The sequence below is a fragment of the Lolium perenne genome, chromosome 7, assembly GCF_019359855.2.
Source record: "Lolium perenne isolate Kyuss_39 chromosome 7, Kyuss_2.0, whole genome shotgun sequence".
In the NCBI taxonomy this organism is placed as follows: Eukaryota; Viridiplantae; Streptophyta; class Magnoliopsida; order Poales; family Poaceae; genus Lolium; species Lolium perenne.
Genome location: NC_067250.2, coordinates 242,126,708 through 242,142,881, shown reverse-complemented (window position 1 = coordinate 242,142,881; position 16,174 = coordinate 242,126,708). Strand labels below are relative to the sequence as shown.

At 46.4% G+C, this 16,174-nt stretch overlaps 1 protein-coding gene and 1 pseudogene across 1 annotated transcript; one reads left to right on the top strand and one right to left on the bottom strand.

The window, feature by feature from the left end:
* Positions 1–1,751: 1,751 nt before the first annotated feature.
* LOC127312217 (berberine bridge enzyme-like Cyn d 4) lies at positions 1,752–3,500 on the bottom strand (annotated as a pseudogene).
* A 918-nt stretch (positions 3,501–4,418) lies between these two features.
* LOC127312212 (disease resistance protein RGA2-like) lies at positions 4,419–6,072 on the top strand. The gene has a single exon (XM_051342685.2). The coding sequence runs from the start codon at positions 4,495–4,497 to the stop codon at positions 5,971–5,973; it is 1,479 nt and encodes a 492-aa protein (XP_051198645.1). The 5' UTR covers positions 4,419–4,494; the 3' UTR covers positions 5,974–6,072.
* The last annotated feature ends 10,102 nt before the right edge of the window (positions 6,073–16,174 follow it).

Below are 16,174 nucleotides of genomic sequence, written 5' to 3'. Positions count from 1 at the left end.
CCAAAGAGGAATGGCTTGCAAATGAATCAATTAGTCTTCTTATTTTTGCACTAATTCCCATATTAATTTCGTGCTATTTCCATCTGTGCTTGTACAACTAGAATAGCAACCACTAGTAGCAATCTATATATATGGGCTCCTTTGATTCATAAGATTTGTAAAGGAATTGTGTAGGATTTGGATCCTATGAGAAATTTTCATATACAAGTTGTTTGATTCATAGGAACACATCCTATAGGAACTAATTCTATAAGAATCTTGTAGTGTAAGGAAAAAAGCATTAGGTCATACCAAATTGAAAAAGTTCATTTGCCACAATTAAACACACTCCATCTTGCCATAGGATTCACATAGGCATGACATCTCAACCTTATGCTTTTCCTATTCATATGTTTTTCCTATCCCTCGACCTAACCCTCCCCCGACCTAACCCTCCCGCGGATGGCGGTGCCGCGCCACTCCGGGGAGTCCCTCCGGCCCGGCCCTCCAGCCCCTCCCTCCCCTCGTCGCCACCGTCGGAGGTGTCGCCGGGCAAAGCCCGAGCGGCATGGCGGTGATGGGGGTTGCAGATGTGCGCGATCATGGGGGTGGGGGCGGTGCTCTTGATCCTTCTGGTGGTGGTGGTGCGCGGCGTCGGCGGCCGGAAGGCGAGGCGGCGGCGGTGGTGGTGTGGCCGGATCTTGGACTTGGGGCCTGGAGGCGGCCGCCTACTGCGCCTTCTCCTCCGCGCGACGGGATGCTACGTCCGCATCACATGGAAGCCGGGGCGGCGGCCCCGGGCATGGCGGCGGCGACCTCCTTCCCGGAGGTGGACGACCTCGTTGGGATCTGGGGTGGGGGATCTTGGGATCCCACACAGATCTCCGGCGGTGAAGATCCAGTCGACGACGAGTTTTGGGTGACGGGGCAACCGGTGAAAACCATGCTTCGCTCTCGGGCTTGGCGGACGATGGCAGCGTCGCTTGGCATCGTTACCTTGTCGAAGGAATCTTCTTTGCTTGTCTCGTCACTCCACTTGGCGAGTTGGAGATGTGCGGCTGCCGGTGAAAATCGTGATCCGACCCCGGTTGTGGCGGGCGATGGCGACGTTACGCGTCGTTACCTTCTTGAAGGCATCGCCATCGCAACCTGCATCTACTCACTCTTGCTGCTCCGGGGGAAACCCTAGATCTGGGTCTCCCGGATCGGACGATGGCGGTGCTACCTGCGTCGTTCTACCTCTTGGGGCATCGTCTTTGGAGCAGCTGCTGGATGTTGGCGGATGTTGGTGGAGTGGTATTCATCTACCACATTGTTGGCGCCAAGTCTCGGTGGCATGATGCTGCAGGGTATCGATGATGGATGCGGGATGATGTATGCGTGCAGGATGGTGGAGCCGTCTGGCGGCATGGTGGCATCGACAGCAGGTCTTGCAAGGTTAATGTGAGGATCTCTCTTGAAGATGAAGTCGAGGAAGACGGTGGTAGAAACTTCTGTGGCGTGTGCGTTGGCGTGCGCTGAGAGTCTGCTCGACTGGATGTGCTTCTCACCTGCTATTGTGCGGTTTTGGAAGGCATTTGATTTTTTGGATGATGTGAGTTGGTGTATTGTCACACCCTTCATTTCACTGTAGGTTTAGTGAGGTGGCTTCGAGGTTGATTTTTCGTATTGTTCTTGTAAGGTTTTGTGAATAATCTAATAAAAAAACCGTGTGCATCCTTTGGATGCAGAAGCTGGGGTGATATCTCCCCCATTTCGAAAAAAAAATATTTTTCCTATCCTATGAATCAAAGGAGCCATAAACCTCAAGATAAAGCCATTCTTCCACACGTGTTTCACCGAACCACAACTCTGCATGTTCCTCTTCACTGGCCTGCCACAAGTGGTGGGATGCTCTGCTCGTTTCTAAAGTAGTCGTAAGGATCAACCTTGCCCTTGGCGATCGCGAGTCTTTTGAAGTTACTTTTGTAGTACTTCTCACCCCAGACCTTAGCAGCCTTGTAGCTGGTGATGTTGCCCACAACGACATTTTGTCCTAGGTCAAGATCCCTGTAGTTGACGTAAGCCTCCCGCGGGTTCTTGCTCACGTATGGCCCCATGAAAGCATAGAAATCTTTGAGCCACTTGGCGTGAGATGCTCCGTTGGCGGCCGCTGGCCAGAAATTGAGGTACTGGATGTTGTACAGCAGGCCACCACGTTGCGGGAACGGCGTCGCCGACTCTGGGGAACTGCTGATCTTCCCGCCGTAGGGATCCATGACCATGATCCCGGCGTCCTGCTTGGCAAGCCAGCCAAAGATCTTGACCCACACGTCCTTGGTTATGGCTTCACGAACGTAGTCGGACGTGCCCTTGTTGGAGTAGTCCAGTGAGTAGGTCCTGTTCAGGATGTCCTCCACGGTCGCGGTGCTGCCCAGGTAGCTGTAGGGCACGGACTGAATCCATGCCATCTCCTTGCAGTGCGTCTGGTTGAGGCCGAGCTCCGGGAAGCGGCGTTCCATCAGCTGCAGGAGCGCGTCGCTCGTGCCCAGGTACAATGACTGGAACTCAGCCACCTGTTTCTGGACTCCGACTTGCACCCTTATGAACATGTCCTCGGGGAGAGCCGGGGCGACTTGTTGCCATTTAGTGAGGATGTCTATGGCGCCCTCGTCGATGGACTTTGAGACGCTGAACATCGTCACTTTCGGCGGTACAGGCACCAGCTTCACCTTCCACGAAAGAACGATGCCAAAGCTCTCGCCGCCCCCTCCGCGGATGGCCCAGAAGACGTCCCTCCCCATGACCTTCTTGTCCAGGAGCCTCCCCTCGGCGTCAACCAGCGTGGCGTCTAGCACGTTGTCGATGGCGAGGCCGTACTTGCGCAGCAGCATGCCGAACCCGCCGCCGCTGAAGTGGCCGCCGACGCCAACCGTCGGGCACAGGCCAGCTGGGAAGGCCGGCCAGCTGCTTGCTTGCCTTCGAGATGGCGTAGTACAGCTCCCCGAGCGTCGCGCCGGAGTCCACCCACGCCGTGGCCGCCTTCCGGTTAACGCGCACCGAGCGCATCTTGTTGAGGTCGACCACCGCGAACACCTCGGGCCGCACGGACCGGTACGAGAGGCCCTCGAAATCGTGCCCGCCACTGCGCACGCGTATACGAACGTCGTGGCGGCGGCCACAGACGACGGTGGCCTGGACGTGCGAGGCGCTCGACGGGGTGACGATGATGAGCGGCCTCACCGTGCTGGGAGTCAGCAACTTGGGGTTCCAGGTGGAGGATACCAGGACCGTCATAAACGAGGGCGAGCTCTGCGTGTAGAGGAGCTGCTTGGGTATGGCCGACGAGAGGCACTGGAGGAAGCCATCGGAGGAAGCTAGAGAAGGGACGGATGCGACGCAAAACGAGACGATGAAGAAGAGAGCTAGTGCTAAGGATCGTGAAAAGGCCGCCATGTTTGTTTCGTGCAACGCTGCGGTGCTAGCTGCGGCGATACTTGTAGACTAGATGCGCATCAAGCTCTATACATGCAATAATCCTAGACTTACGGACACTTTTGGTTACAAAAATTCCTACAGACTGACGTGGAGTAAGTTGGTTGGTTCAGCTTTGATTCCCCCCGTAAAAATCGGGAACCTCCCTCCTGACCTCTGTGCACGATGTGAGTCCGTATGTGATTTCCTAGTTTTTGAGTTGCTCATGTCTTCACCGTCGGTCTCCAGTTGGCAACGTGTAAAAGTAAAAGTCTTGGTCAACTACTATCTAGATAGTCGGTTACGTCACAACGACTCATTTCTGAAACAATGTCCTATTTTTGCATATTGACGACACAAATGTACTCTGAAGAGTATTGGGGACTTGTAGCCGGTCGAAATAGATGGCTGGAGAGATAGACTAGCTATGTCCGAAAGGTGGAGGCTACTCTGAGAATAGTCAATGTTTGTCCAATCATATGGTATTTTTTCTCTCTGAAATTTACCATCCCAATTTTTACATTAAATATGCTATCATGGTGATTTAGCTTAGCGCAGAGAGTATTGCAACAAAAATCTTCAACTGTCCACAAAAAGAACTACTCCCTAGCTTGGTTCCATATTAGTTGTCACTCATATTAGTGGTCAGCGACAACTAATTTGGAACGGAGGGAGTATTACATTAAAATCATATGCACCATGAGAAAAAAAGCGCCGGGTTTGCAGTTTCCTCGACACAGTTTCCCCTCACAATATTTTTTGCCTGTGTTGCGCGAGCGGCACGGGAAACAAATGTATCAGCACTTGCCTCACTGAGACAGCGAGCTTGACCCGTACGATGACCGTAATCGAATAACGATAACTGTCCAATTAACTAGTATCTTCTTCGTACCTTGCTCGCCGTAGTCAATGGAATGGAACGGCTACCGTGGGTATGAGGGAACCATGGTCTCCACTTGCAGGAGTACGTTGGATATTTGTGTATACTCTCCGTGGGCCTAACTTTCTGTCTCTCAGTATTATATATCCCTCAAAAACTCGCGTACCTCAGAAGCTTTTGAGATGGATCTTGCCATATCCGCCGTGACAGGCGATCTCGCCGGCCGATTCATCTCTTTCCTGGTGAACAAATGCTCGGATCATCTATGCTCAGAGGAGAAGGTGGAGAGGCTGCAGCAGCTCCTGCTGAGAGTCCACACCGTCCTCGAGGAGGCGGAGGGACGATACATCACCAACTCCTGTATGCTCATACAGCTGAAGACACTGTCGGCAGCCATGTACCAAGGGTACCATGTGTTGGACAACATCAGGTACCGGCAGCATAAGGAATCTTCCAAGGAATTGGTGAGCGATTCATTTTCCATATCTGTTTATGCACCTCTCAAACGTTCTCGCACTACAACCGCCGGCACTAGTTCTTCTTCTTCCATGAGCAAGGCCTTCAGCTCAGCGCTACGGAACGCGCTGCAAAACCTGGAAACTGCGGTCGCTAACATGGTGGAGTTCGTGGTGCTTTTGGGCGGATGCGAGCGCATCTCCCATAGACCCTACGACGCATATCTCCATGTCGACAACTTCATGTTCGGCCGGCACGTCGAGAAGCAGCAGATCCTGGGCTTCTTGCTGCGACATGACGAGCCAACTCGCCGCCCGGCGGTGCTGCCGGTCACCGGATGTCGTGGAGTCGGGAAGAAAACTCTTGTTGCGCACGTATGCGACGACGAGAGGGTGCGTTCTTACTTCGCTAGTATTTTGCACCTAAAAGGAGGCGGTCTTTCCAGAATCACTGACCATGAAAGGCTGCCAGGGAGGACGTTGGTAGTTGTCGAGTTTGTTTCTGGTGTAGATGGTGACGACTGGACAGAATTTTATTCATCTGTCAGGAGCATGGGCAGAGGAAGCAAGGTGATAATATTGGGTCGAGACGAAAAGCTCGAGAAACTTGGAACCGTCAAGCCGATTTCAGTGAACTGCCTACCGTTCGAGGAGTACAGGTACCTGTTCAAGACACTCGCACTCGGAAGCTCAGACCCTGCAGACCATCCGCGATTAGCTGCGATAGTGGAGGAGTTCGCCATTCTGGTGGGAGGATCACTCATCTCAGCAAACTTAATTGCACATGCAATGAGAATGAAACAAGATGCCCATTTCTGGCTTTGCAAATTGAACAACGTCAGGATCATATTCAAGCTGAACATGTCTAGGTTTGGTCTCCATCCAAATGGGTTATTCACACAAGGTCGTCCGGTACACCTCATCAACGGCTACCGTTTGTCTCCTGGTGCTCCATCGTGTGTTGTACCCTCTACTAGCATTCCGAGCACTGTTTCGGTTAAGAATTTGCCTAAAGTGAGATGGGACTTCCTAGCAGAAGCGGAGCATGTTGTTCCACCGAAGGGAGATTTTGAGCTGACTTCATGGGAGTCAAGGTTACCGCCTTACACTCGGTTTGTTCACCTGGTTCGGTATGTTCCAAGTTGTGACGACGATAAGCCTGACAAATCATTGTCAGGGAAGAAGCGTCCGGGTTTATCTGTGTAGACTTATAGCCTACTTAGTTTTTATTAGTGTCTTTTTAGAGCTTATGGGTAATGGTGTGCTAATATTGCTCTATAACTTATACCTTATGAAGAAGCGACCGGTCCCCTTGTTAGTATTGCAACTGTGTATCAACCGGCACATCATCGAGCAGATGTTGGACTAATCAAAAAGATTTAGGCAGCTACATGACCTGATTTTCTGGAAATTGTTGGAACTAATCTTGTTATTAGTGTTAAGTTTAGAGTTTGGTCATGTTTGAGTTGTTCGTCGAGTCATCCGGCCGGAAGCTGCGGTAGTATACACACAAAAAGATGTGATCTATATGTAGATAAAGTTTAATGGCCTGGATTAGATAGGAACAAGTCCACGTAGCTAGCTAGCTGAGAGGATATGCTCATGTGTGCATCTTGTAGGATTCGTAGCATAGAAAACAAAAAAAATTCTACCGAAAGACGAATAAAATCAAGATCTAATTTATGAAAAAGCCAAAATTCAATCTATGAGATCGGAGCAACGAGATAGATGAGCAACTAACCCTCGAAGATCCAAAGACTTCGATCTCGTGCTTGATGAAGAGGTTCCTTCCGGTGCTGCGATTCGGCAACACTTCCGTACTCGGTCACATATACAGAGTCGATGTAGACGTTCCTCTCCCTGTTCCAGCGGGCAGCGGAGGTAATAGATCCCATCGGAATCCCAACAACACGACGGCGTGGTGGTAGTGGTGGAGGAAAATTCCTGCAGGGCTTCGCCTAAGCCTGCACAGGAAGGAGGAGGGAGGACAGGTGGCGGCTAGGGTTGGGGAAGAGGGCAAGTGGACGGCCACCCCCTCACCTCTATTTATAGAGGGATGGTGCAGCCAAGGTTGCCCCTCTTGGCCCACCTCCTCCTAGGGCTGGCACATGGGGAGCGGGGGGGGGGGGGGGGGAAGAAATCTCCCCCCTAGTCTTCCCCCCCTTAATTCTAAGGATTTGATCTTGTCCCTCCGGATTTGATCTTATCCCTATAGGAGCCTGGCCGGCTAGACTTCTTGGGCCTGGTGCAGCTAGCCCATGAGCCCCCCTCGCAGCATTCCCTCAGCTCATCTGGCCCCTCCCGGGGTGGTGGGCCCACCATTGGCCCTCTAGAAACTTCTAGAAGCTCCGGTCAAAACACCGAAACTTCTCCCGAACCCCGGAAGATGACTTCCCTTATATGAATCTTATTCTCCGTACATATTGATCGAAAAAACCATTAACATACGATACCGATTTCCTTTGTCGCGCGATATTTGACTTATCCGAGGTTCGGTCATCAGTATCTTCATACCTAATTCAACCTCGTTAATGATAAGTACACTTTACTCATTTCGTGGTACGACATCCCTTGTGACCTAGTAACATGCTTGCAAGCTAATTGGATGTCATTCCACCGAGAGGGTCCAGAGTATATCTATCCGTCATTTGGATGGACAAATCCCACTCTTGATCCATGCGCTTCAACTCATACTTTCAGAATACCCAATGCCACCTTTATAACCACCCAGTTACGAAGTGGCGTTTGATGTTGATGACCCACAAGTATAGGGGGTCGCAGCAGTCTTCGCGGGTAGTAAAACCCAATTTATTGATTCGACACAAGGGGAGACAAAGAATACTTGAAAGCCTTAACAACGGAGTTGTCAATTCAGCTGCACCTGGAAACAGACTTGCTCGCAAGAGTTTATCAGTAGTAACAGTTTTATGACAGTAGCAGTAGTGAAATATCAGCAGCAGAGTAACAGAGACAGCAGTAGTGATTATAGTAAACAGCAGGATTAAAATACTGTAGGCACGGGGACGGATGAACGGGCGTTGCATGGATGAGAGAAACTCATGTAACAATCAAAGCAGGGGCATTTGCAGATAATAATAAAACGGTATCCAAGTACTAATCAATCAATAGGCATGTGTTCCATATATAGTCGTACGTGCTCGCAATGAGAAACTTGCACAACATCTTTTGTCCTACCAGCCGGTGGCAGCCGGGTCTCTAGGGAAACTACTGGATATTAAGGTACTCCTTTTAATAGAATACCGGAGCAAAGCATTAACACTCCGTGAACACATGTGATCCTCACATCACTACCATTCCCTCCGGTTGTCCCGATTTCTGTCACTTCGGGGCCATTGGTTCCGGACAGCGACATGTGTATACAACTTGCAGGTAAGATCATAAACAACGAATATCTTCATGAATCAATAACATGTTCAGATCTGAGATCATGGCACTCGGGCCCTAGTGACAAGCATTAAGCATAACAAGTTGCAACAATATCATAAAAGTAACATCTACGGATACTAGGCACCATGCCCTAACAATCTTATGACTATTACATGACCAATCTCATCCAATCCCTACCATCCCCTTCAGCCTACAGCGGGGGAATTACTCACACATGGATGGGGGAAACATGGCTGGTCGATGGAGAGGCATCGGTGGTGATGATGGCAATGATCTCCTCCAATTCCCCGTCCCGGCGGAGTGCCAGAACGGAGACTTCTGGTTCCTGAGACGGAGTTTCGCGATGTGGCGGCGTTCTGGAGGGTTTCTGGCGACTTCGACTTCTCTTCGTGCGTTTTTAGGTCGAAGGCAATAAGTAGTCCGAAGGAGGGCGTCGGGGGCCAGCCGAGGCCGCCACACACTAGGGCCGCGCGGGCCCCTCCTGGGCCGCGCCGGCCTAGTGTGTGGGGCCCTCGTGCCCCCACCTGGCTTGCCCTTCTGGCTCCGCCAATATTCTGGGAAAATAGGACCTTCTGCATAAATTCCAAGGATTTTCCTGAAAGTTGGATTTCTGCACAAAAACGAGATACCAGAACAGTTCTGCTGAAAACAGCGTTAGTCCGTGTTAGTTGCATCCAAAATACACAAATTAGAGGCAAAACAATAGCAAAAGTGTTCGGGAAAGTAGATACGTTTTGGACGTATCAACTCCCCCCAAGCTTAGCTTATTGCTTGTCCTCAAGCAATTCAGTTAACAACTGAGCGATAAAAGAACTTTCACGAACACATTTGTTCATATGATGTAAATATTCTCATGCTATGGCTAACACTTAGGCAGTTCATAATAAGATACATGCAAATAAGATCATCCAATAGCTATGTCAATCATGGAAAAGTACCAACAATTAATAATAAGCATCATGAATCATGTATATAAGCAGGATTGCAATGTTCATAAAAGAGTATGATAGAGTGGTATCTCGCTTGCCCATATTTGATCAGCAAAACATAAATGCTCAGGCACCTCTGAAGTTCATAGAAAGACTAGAAATAGTGATTGTCAAAGATAAAAGCATCAAAGTTATACCACAATCAATCATATTTTGAGACAAGCATATTATACTAAGAATGACAGTTGTGCTCTCAAGAAAGTGCTCAAAGAAAGGATGGAGACTCAATGTAAAAGTAAAAGATTGATCCTTCGCAGAGGGAAGCAGGGATTAACATGCGCTAGAGCTTTTCATTTTTATAAAGACAGAAGTAAAATGGTTTTGAGAGGTGTTTGTTGTTGTCAACGAATAGTAATGGGCACTCTAACTACCTGATGACCCACAAGTATAGGGGATCGCGATAGTCTTCGAGGGTAGTATAACCCAATTTATTGATTCGACACAAGGGGAGGTAAAGAATACTTATAAGCCTTAACAACTGAGTTGTCAATTCAGCTGCACCTGGAAAAGCACTAGTAACAGGGGTGATGTGAAAGTAGCAGTAATATGAGAGCAGTAGTAACAGTAACACAACAGCAGTAATAGCAATATGAGAGCAATGGCACCGGAAAATAGTTGATACTACTTCCAATGACATGTAGAACGAGTATATGATGATGAGAGATGGACCGGGGTTCCCAGCGATTACACTAGTGGTAACTCTCCAATAAGTGACAAGTGTTGGGTGAACAAATTACAGTTGGGCAATTGATAGGATTGATAAAGCATTAAGAAAGAACATCAATTCATTAATCATGTAGGCATGTTTTCCATATATAGTCATACGTGTTCGCAATGAGAAACTTGTACAACATCTTTTGTCCTACCAGCCGGTGGCAGCCGGGCCTCAAGGGAAACTACTGGATATTAAGGTACTCCTTTTAATAGAGTACCGGAGCAAAGCATTAACACTCCGTGAAAACATGTGATCCTCACATCACTACCATTCCCTCCGGTTGTCTCGATTTCTGTCACTTCGGGGCCTTTGGTTCCGGACAGTGACATGTGCATACAACTTGTAGATACAATCTAAGCAACAATATAGAGCTCAAATCTAAGATCATGCCACTCGGGCCCTAGTGACAAGCATTAAGCATAACAAGATTGCAGCAACAATAACTTCACAAACTTTATAGATAGACTAATCATAATGTATCATCCATCGGATCCCAACAAACACAACACCGATTACATCAGATGAATCTCAATCATGTAAGGCAGCTCATGAGATCATTGTATTGAAGTACATGGAGGAGAGTATACCGACATAGCTACTGCTAGAACCCGTAGTCCATGGGGGAACTACTCACGGAGCATGATGGAGGCGATGGCGTTGATGGAGATGGCTTCCAGGGGCACTTCCCCGTCCCGGCAGGGTGCCGGGACAGAGAGTTCTGTCCCCCGAATTGGAGTTTCGCGACGGTGGCGGCGCCCCTGGAGTCTTTCTGGAGTTTCGTCAATTGGTACGGTGTTTTTAGGTCGAAAGGGATTTTATAGGCGAAGAGGCGGCGCAGGGGGGCACACAGGGCGCCACACCCTAGGCCGGCGCGGCCAGGGTCTGGCCCGCGCCGCCATGTGGTGTGGTGGCCCCCTGGCCCCTCTCCGACTCTTCTTCGGTGTTCTGGAGCCTTCCGGGAAAAATAGGAGGTTTGGCGTTGATTTCGTCCAATTCCGAGAATATTGCCCGAACAGCCTTTCTGGAACCAAAAATAGCAGAAAACAGGAACTGGCACTGTGGCATCTTGTTAATAGGTTAGTTCCGGAAAATGCATGAAATCATCATAAAGTGCAGGCAAAACATGTAAGTATTGTCATAAAACAAGCATGGAACGACAGAAATTATGGATACGTCGGGGACGTATCAGCATCCCCAAGCTTAGTTCCTGCTCGTCCCGAGCAGGTAAACGATAAAAAGAATAATTTCTGTAGTGACATGCTACTTACATAACCTTGATCATACTATTACAAAGCATATGAAATGAATGAAGTGACTCAAGGCAATGATCTATAGTTGCTAACAAGTAGATAACATATAGCAAAACTTTTCATGAATAGTACTTTCAAGATAAGCATCAAAAGTCTTGCACAAGAGTTAACTCATAAAGCAATAAATTCAAAGTAAAAGCATCGAAGCAACACAAAGGAAGATTTAAGTTTCAGCGGTTGCTTTCAACTTTCAACATGTATATCTCATGGATATTGTCAACATAAAGTAATATGATGAATGCAAATAAGCAAGTATGTAAGAATCAATGCACAGTTAACACAAGTGTTTGCTTCTAAGGTGGAAGGAAGTAGGTAAACTGACTCAACATAAAGGTAAAAGAATGGTCCTTCAAAGAGGAAAGCATCGATTGCTATATTTGTGCTAGAGCTTTGGTTTTGAAAACATATAGAGAGCATAAAAAGTAAAATTTTGAGAGGTGTTTGTTGTTGTCAACGAATGGTAATGGGTACACTAACTACCTCGCCAACCGGACTTTCAAGAGCGGCTCCCATGAATTATTGCATACTTATTTGGCTCTCCTTCCAACCTTTCTTACACAAACCATGGCTAACCGAATCCTCGGGTGCCTGCCAACAATCTCATACCATGAAGGAGTGCCTTTTTATTTTAGTTTTATTATGATGATGACACTCCCCCCAACCTTTGCTTACACAAGCCATGGCTAACCGAATCCTTCGGGTGCCGTCCAACAATCACAAACCATGGAGGAGTGTCTATTTAGGTTAATTAATTTGGGACTGGGAATCCCGTTGCCAGCTCTTTTTGCAAAATTATTGGATAAGCGGATGTGCCACTAGTCCATATGAGAGTCCTTCAAAAGTAAATGACAAGGTTGAAAGCTAAACACCACATACTTCCTCATGAGCTATAAAACATTGACACAAATTGAGAAGCATTTTGAATTGTTTAAAGGTAGCACTCAAGCAATTTACTTTGGAATGGCAGGAAATACCACATAGTAGGTAGGTATGGTGGACACAATTGGCATAGTGGTTGGCTCAAGGATTTTGGATGCATGAGAAGTATTCCCTCTCGATACAAGGCTTAGGCTAGCAAGGCTATTTGAAGCAAACACAAGTATGAACCGGTACAGCAAAACTTACATAAAAGCATATTGCAAGCATTATAATACTCTACACTGTCTTCCTTGTTGCTCAAACACTTTTACCAGGAAGTATCTAGACCTTAAGAGAGATCAATTATGCAAACCAATTTCAACAAGCTTTACGGTAGTTCTCCACTAATAGGTTTAAACTACATGCAAAAACTTATGATCCACTTGAGAGCTCAAAACAATTGCCAAGTATCAAATTATCCAAGACATATGAGGCATTTTCTGTTTCCAACCATACAATAAGTATTGTAGCTTCCAACTTTTATCATTGAACATTAAAAGTAAAACGAAGAACAAGTGTTCATATGAAAAAGCGGAGCGTGTCTCTCTCCCAAACAAGGATTGCTAGGATCCGAATTTATTCAAACACAAACAAAAATAAAAGCACACAGACGCTCCAAGTAAAGCACATATGATGTGACCGAATAAAAATATAGTTTCAGGGGAGGAACCTGATAAGTTGATGAAGAAGGGGATGCCTTGGGCATCCCCAAGCTTAGACGCTTGAGTCTTCTTGAAATATGCAGGGATGAACCACGGGGGCATTGATACGTCTCCAACGTATCTATAATTTCCGATGTTCCATGCTTGTTTTATGACAATACCAACATGTTTTGTTCACACTTTATATCATTTTCATGCATTTTCCGGAACTAACCTATTAACAAGATGCCACAGTGCCAGTTCCTGTTTTCTGCTGTTTTTGGTTCCAGAAAGGCTGTTCGGGCAATATTCTCGGAATTGGACGAAATCAACGCCACACCTCCTATTGTGCCCGGAAGCGTCCAGAACACCGAAGAAGAGTCGGAGAGGGGCCAGGGGGCCACCACACCACATGGCGGCGCGGGCCAGGCCTAGGCCGCGCCGGCCTATGGTGTGGCGCCCCCAGGTGCCCCCCTGCGCCGCCTCTTCGCCTATAAAAGCCCTTTCGACCTAAAAATGCAGTACCAATTGACGAAACTCCAGAAAGACTCCAGGGGCGCCGCCGCCATCGCGAAACTCCAATTCGGGGGACAGAACTCTCTGTTCCGGCACCCTGCCGGACGGGGAATTGCCCCCGGAGCCATCTCCACCGCCGTCTTCACCGCCATCTTCACCGCCATCGCTGCCTCCATGATGAGGAGGGAGTAATCCACCCCCGAGGCTGAGGGCTCCGCTGTAGCTATGTGGTTCATCTCTCTCCCATGTACCTCAATACAATAATCTCATGAGCTGCTTTACATGATTGAGATTCATATGAGTTTTGTATCACTACTATCTATGTGCTACTCTAGCAAAGTTATTAAAGTAGTTCTATTCCTCCTGCACGTGTGTAAAGGTGACAGTGTGTGCACCGTGTTAGTACTTGGTTTATGCTATGATCATGATCTCTTGTAGATTGCGAAGTTAACTATTGCTATGATAATATTGATGTGATCTATTCCTCCTACATATGCATGAAGGTGACAGTGTGCATGCTATGCTAGTACTTGGTTTAGTCTTTTGATCTATCTTACACTATAAGGTTACTAAAATATGAACATAATTGTGGAGCTTGTTAACTCCGGCATTGAGGGTTCGTGTAATCCTACGCAATGTGTTCATCATCCAACAAAAGTGTAGAGTATGCATTTATCTATTCTGTTATGTGATCAATGTTGAGAGTGTCCACTAGTGAAAGTGTAATCCCTAGGCCTTGTTCCTAAATACTGCTATCGCTGCTTGTTTACTGTTTTACTGCGTTACTACAGCTGCAATACCACCACCATCAATTACACGCCAGCAAGCTATTTTCTGGCATCGTTGCTACTGCTCATATATATTCATACCACCTGTATTTCACTATCTCTTCGCCGAACTAGTGCACCTATTAGGTGTGTTGGGGACACAAGAGACTTCTTGCTTTGTGGTTGCAGGGTTGCATGAGAGGGATATCTTTGACCTCTTCCTCCCTGAGTTCGATAAACCTTGGGTGATCCACTTAAGGGAAAACTTGCTGCTGTTCTACAAACCTCTGCTCTTGGAGGCCCAACACTGTCTACAGGAAAGGAGGGGGAACGTAGACATCAAGCACTTTTCTGGCGCCGTTGCCGGGGAGGAAAGGTAAAAGGCACTCATACTTCGGTTCCAGGTAAAGTACTTTTCTGGCGCCATTGTGTTTGTGCTCGAAGCTATTTCCTTTAGATCCTGCAATTGCATCTTTTTGTTTCTTGTTTACACTAGTTAGGCATAATGGAAAACAACAAAAAAATTGGTGAGCTTTTTAATCTTTTTCCTGATTTAGAATTGTTTGATGCGAAAATTAAAAAACCTATGGAACCTTATTTGCATGCTAGTAGCGATGTTATTAGTATGAATGCAATTACTGCTAATACTATGGATAAGTCTAAGCTTGGGGAAGCTAGTTTATATAAGAATAATATTTTTTGCTCCTCAGCTTTGGAAGAAATATTTTGCTCTGATAATGCTTTATCTCCCATATGCGATAACTCTAATGATGCTTCTGATATTTTAAATCCACCTGCCGAAAGTATTCCGTATAAAATACCTATGCAAATTATTGAACGCGTTATGGATAACCGTTATACAGGGGATGGAACTGTCCACCCTGGAGATCATTTATTGTTCTTGCATGAATTATGCGGTTTATTCAAGTGTGCAGGTATTGCTATGGATGAAGTGAGGAAGAAACTATTCTCTATATCGCTGTGCAGTAAAGCGGCGCATTGGTATAAATTACTGGATAATGGGGATTCTCTTGAATGGAATGATATTGTGCCCCGGTTTTATTCTAAATTTTATCCTCCTCATGAAGTGCATATTGATAGGAATTATATTTATAACTTTTATCCTCGTGATGGAGAGAGTATTTCTCAAGCGTGGGGGAGACTGAAGTCACTAATGCTCAAATGTCCCATTCATGAGCTCCCCCGTAATGTTATTGTTAACAATTTTTATGCGAGGCTTTCAGGACAACACAAGGACTATCTGGACGCGTGTTCGGATGGATCTTTCACAAGCAAGGAGGTTGAAGCTAGGTGGGATCTTCTTGATCGGATTGAGGACAACACTGAAGGATGGGAGAACGACAAAGGTAAAGAGTCAGGTATAAATTATGATTATGAATGCATTGAAGCTTTTATGGATACCGATAAATTTCGAAATATGAGTGCTACTTATGGTCTTGACTCTCAAGTTGCTGCAAATCTTTATAAAGCCTTTGCTTCTCATTTTGAATTGCCTAAAAATAATTTTGATAAGTATCATGAACCTTTTAAAGAGGCTTGCATGAAGAATGAAATTGTTGTTAATTATTGCAATAAGCATGCTCAAACTCCTAAGAATGCCATTTCCTATAAGCATGTTAATTTTTGTGGAATACATAGACCTTGTGGAATTAATCAAATCAAAGATGAATATTGTATCCATCATGCTAATGAAAAAACTAGAAAGTGGTTTAGGGCTCTAGATGATCTTGGTAAAAAAGTTTGTGCCCTCTATCCTTTTATTTGTGAAGTTTGCCATGAAGTGGGTCATTTTAATTTTCAATGCTCCTCCAATGATAATTTGAACCCAATGAGTGCTGCAAATTTGTATTGTGATGATGAAATTACTCCTAATCAGCATGATGAACTTACTTTATTTTTGGGGTGTGAAGAACTGTCGAGAAAAATCTCTTTGTTACATATGAGTGATCTTGATATTGATGATGTCCTGCATGGGTGTTTTTCTTATTGCATTGATAATAGCCATACAAATACTTACATACAAAATATTTTAGAAGATGACACCTTGCCAAAATATGATAGGACATTGTGTGTTTTCAACTAATTAATGAAAAGGAGGGATCCTCCCAAGTTTCTTCTATTG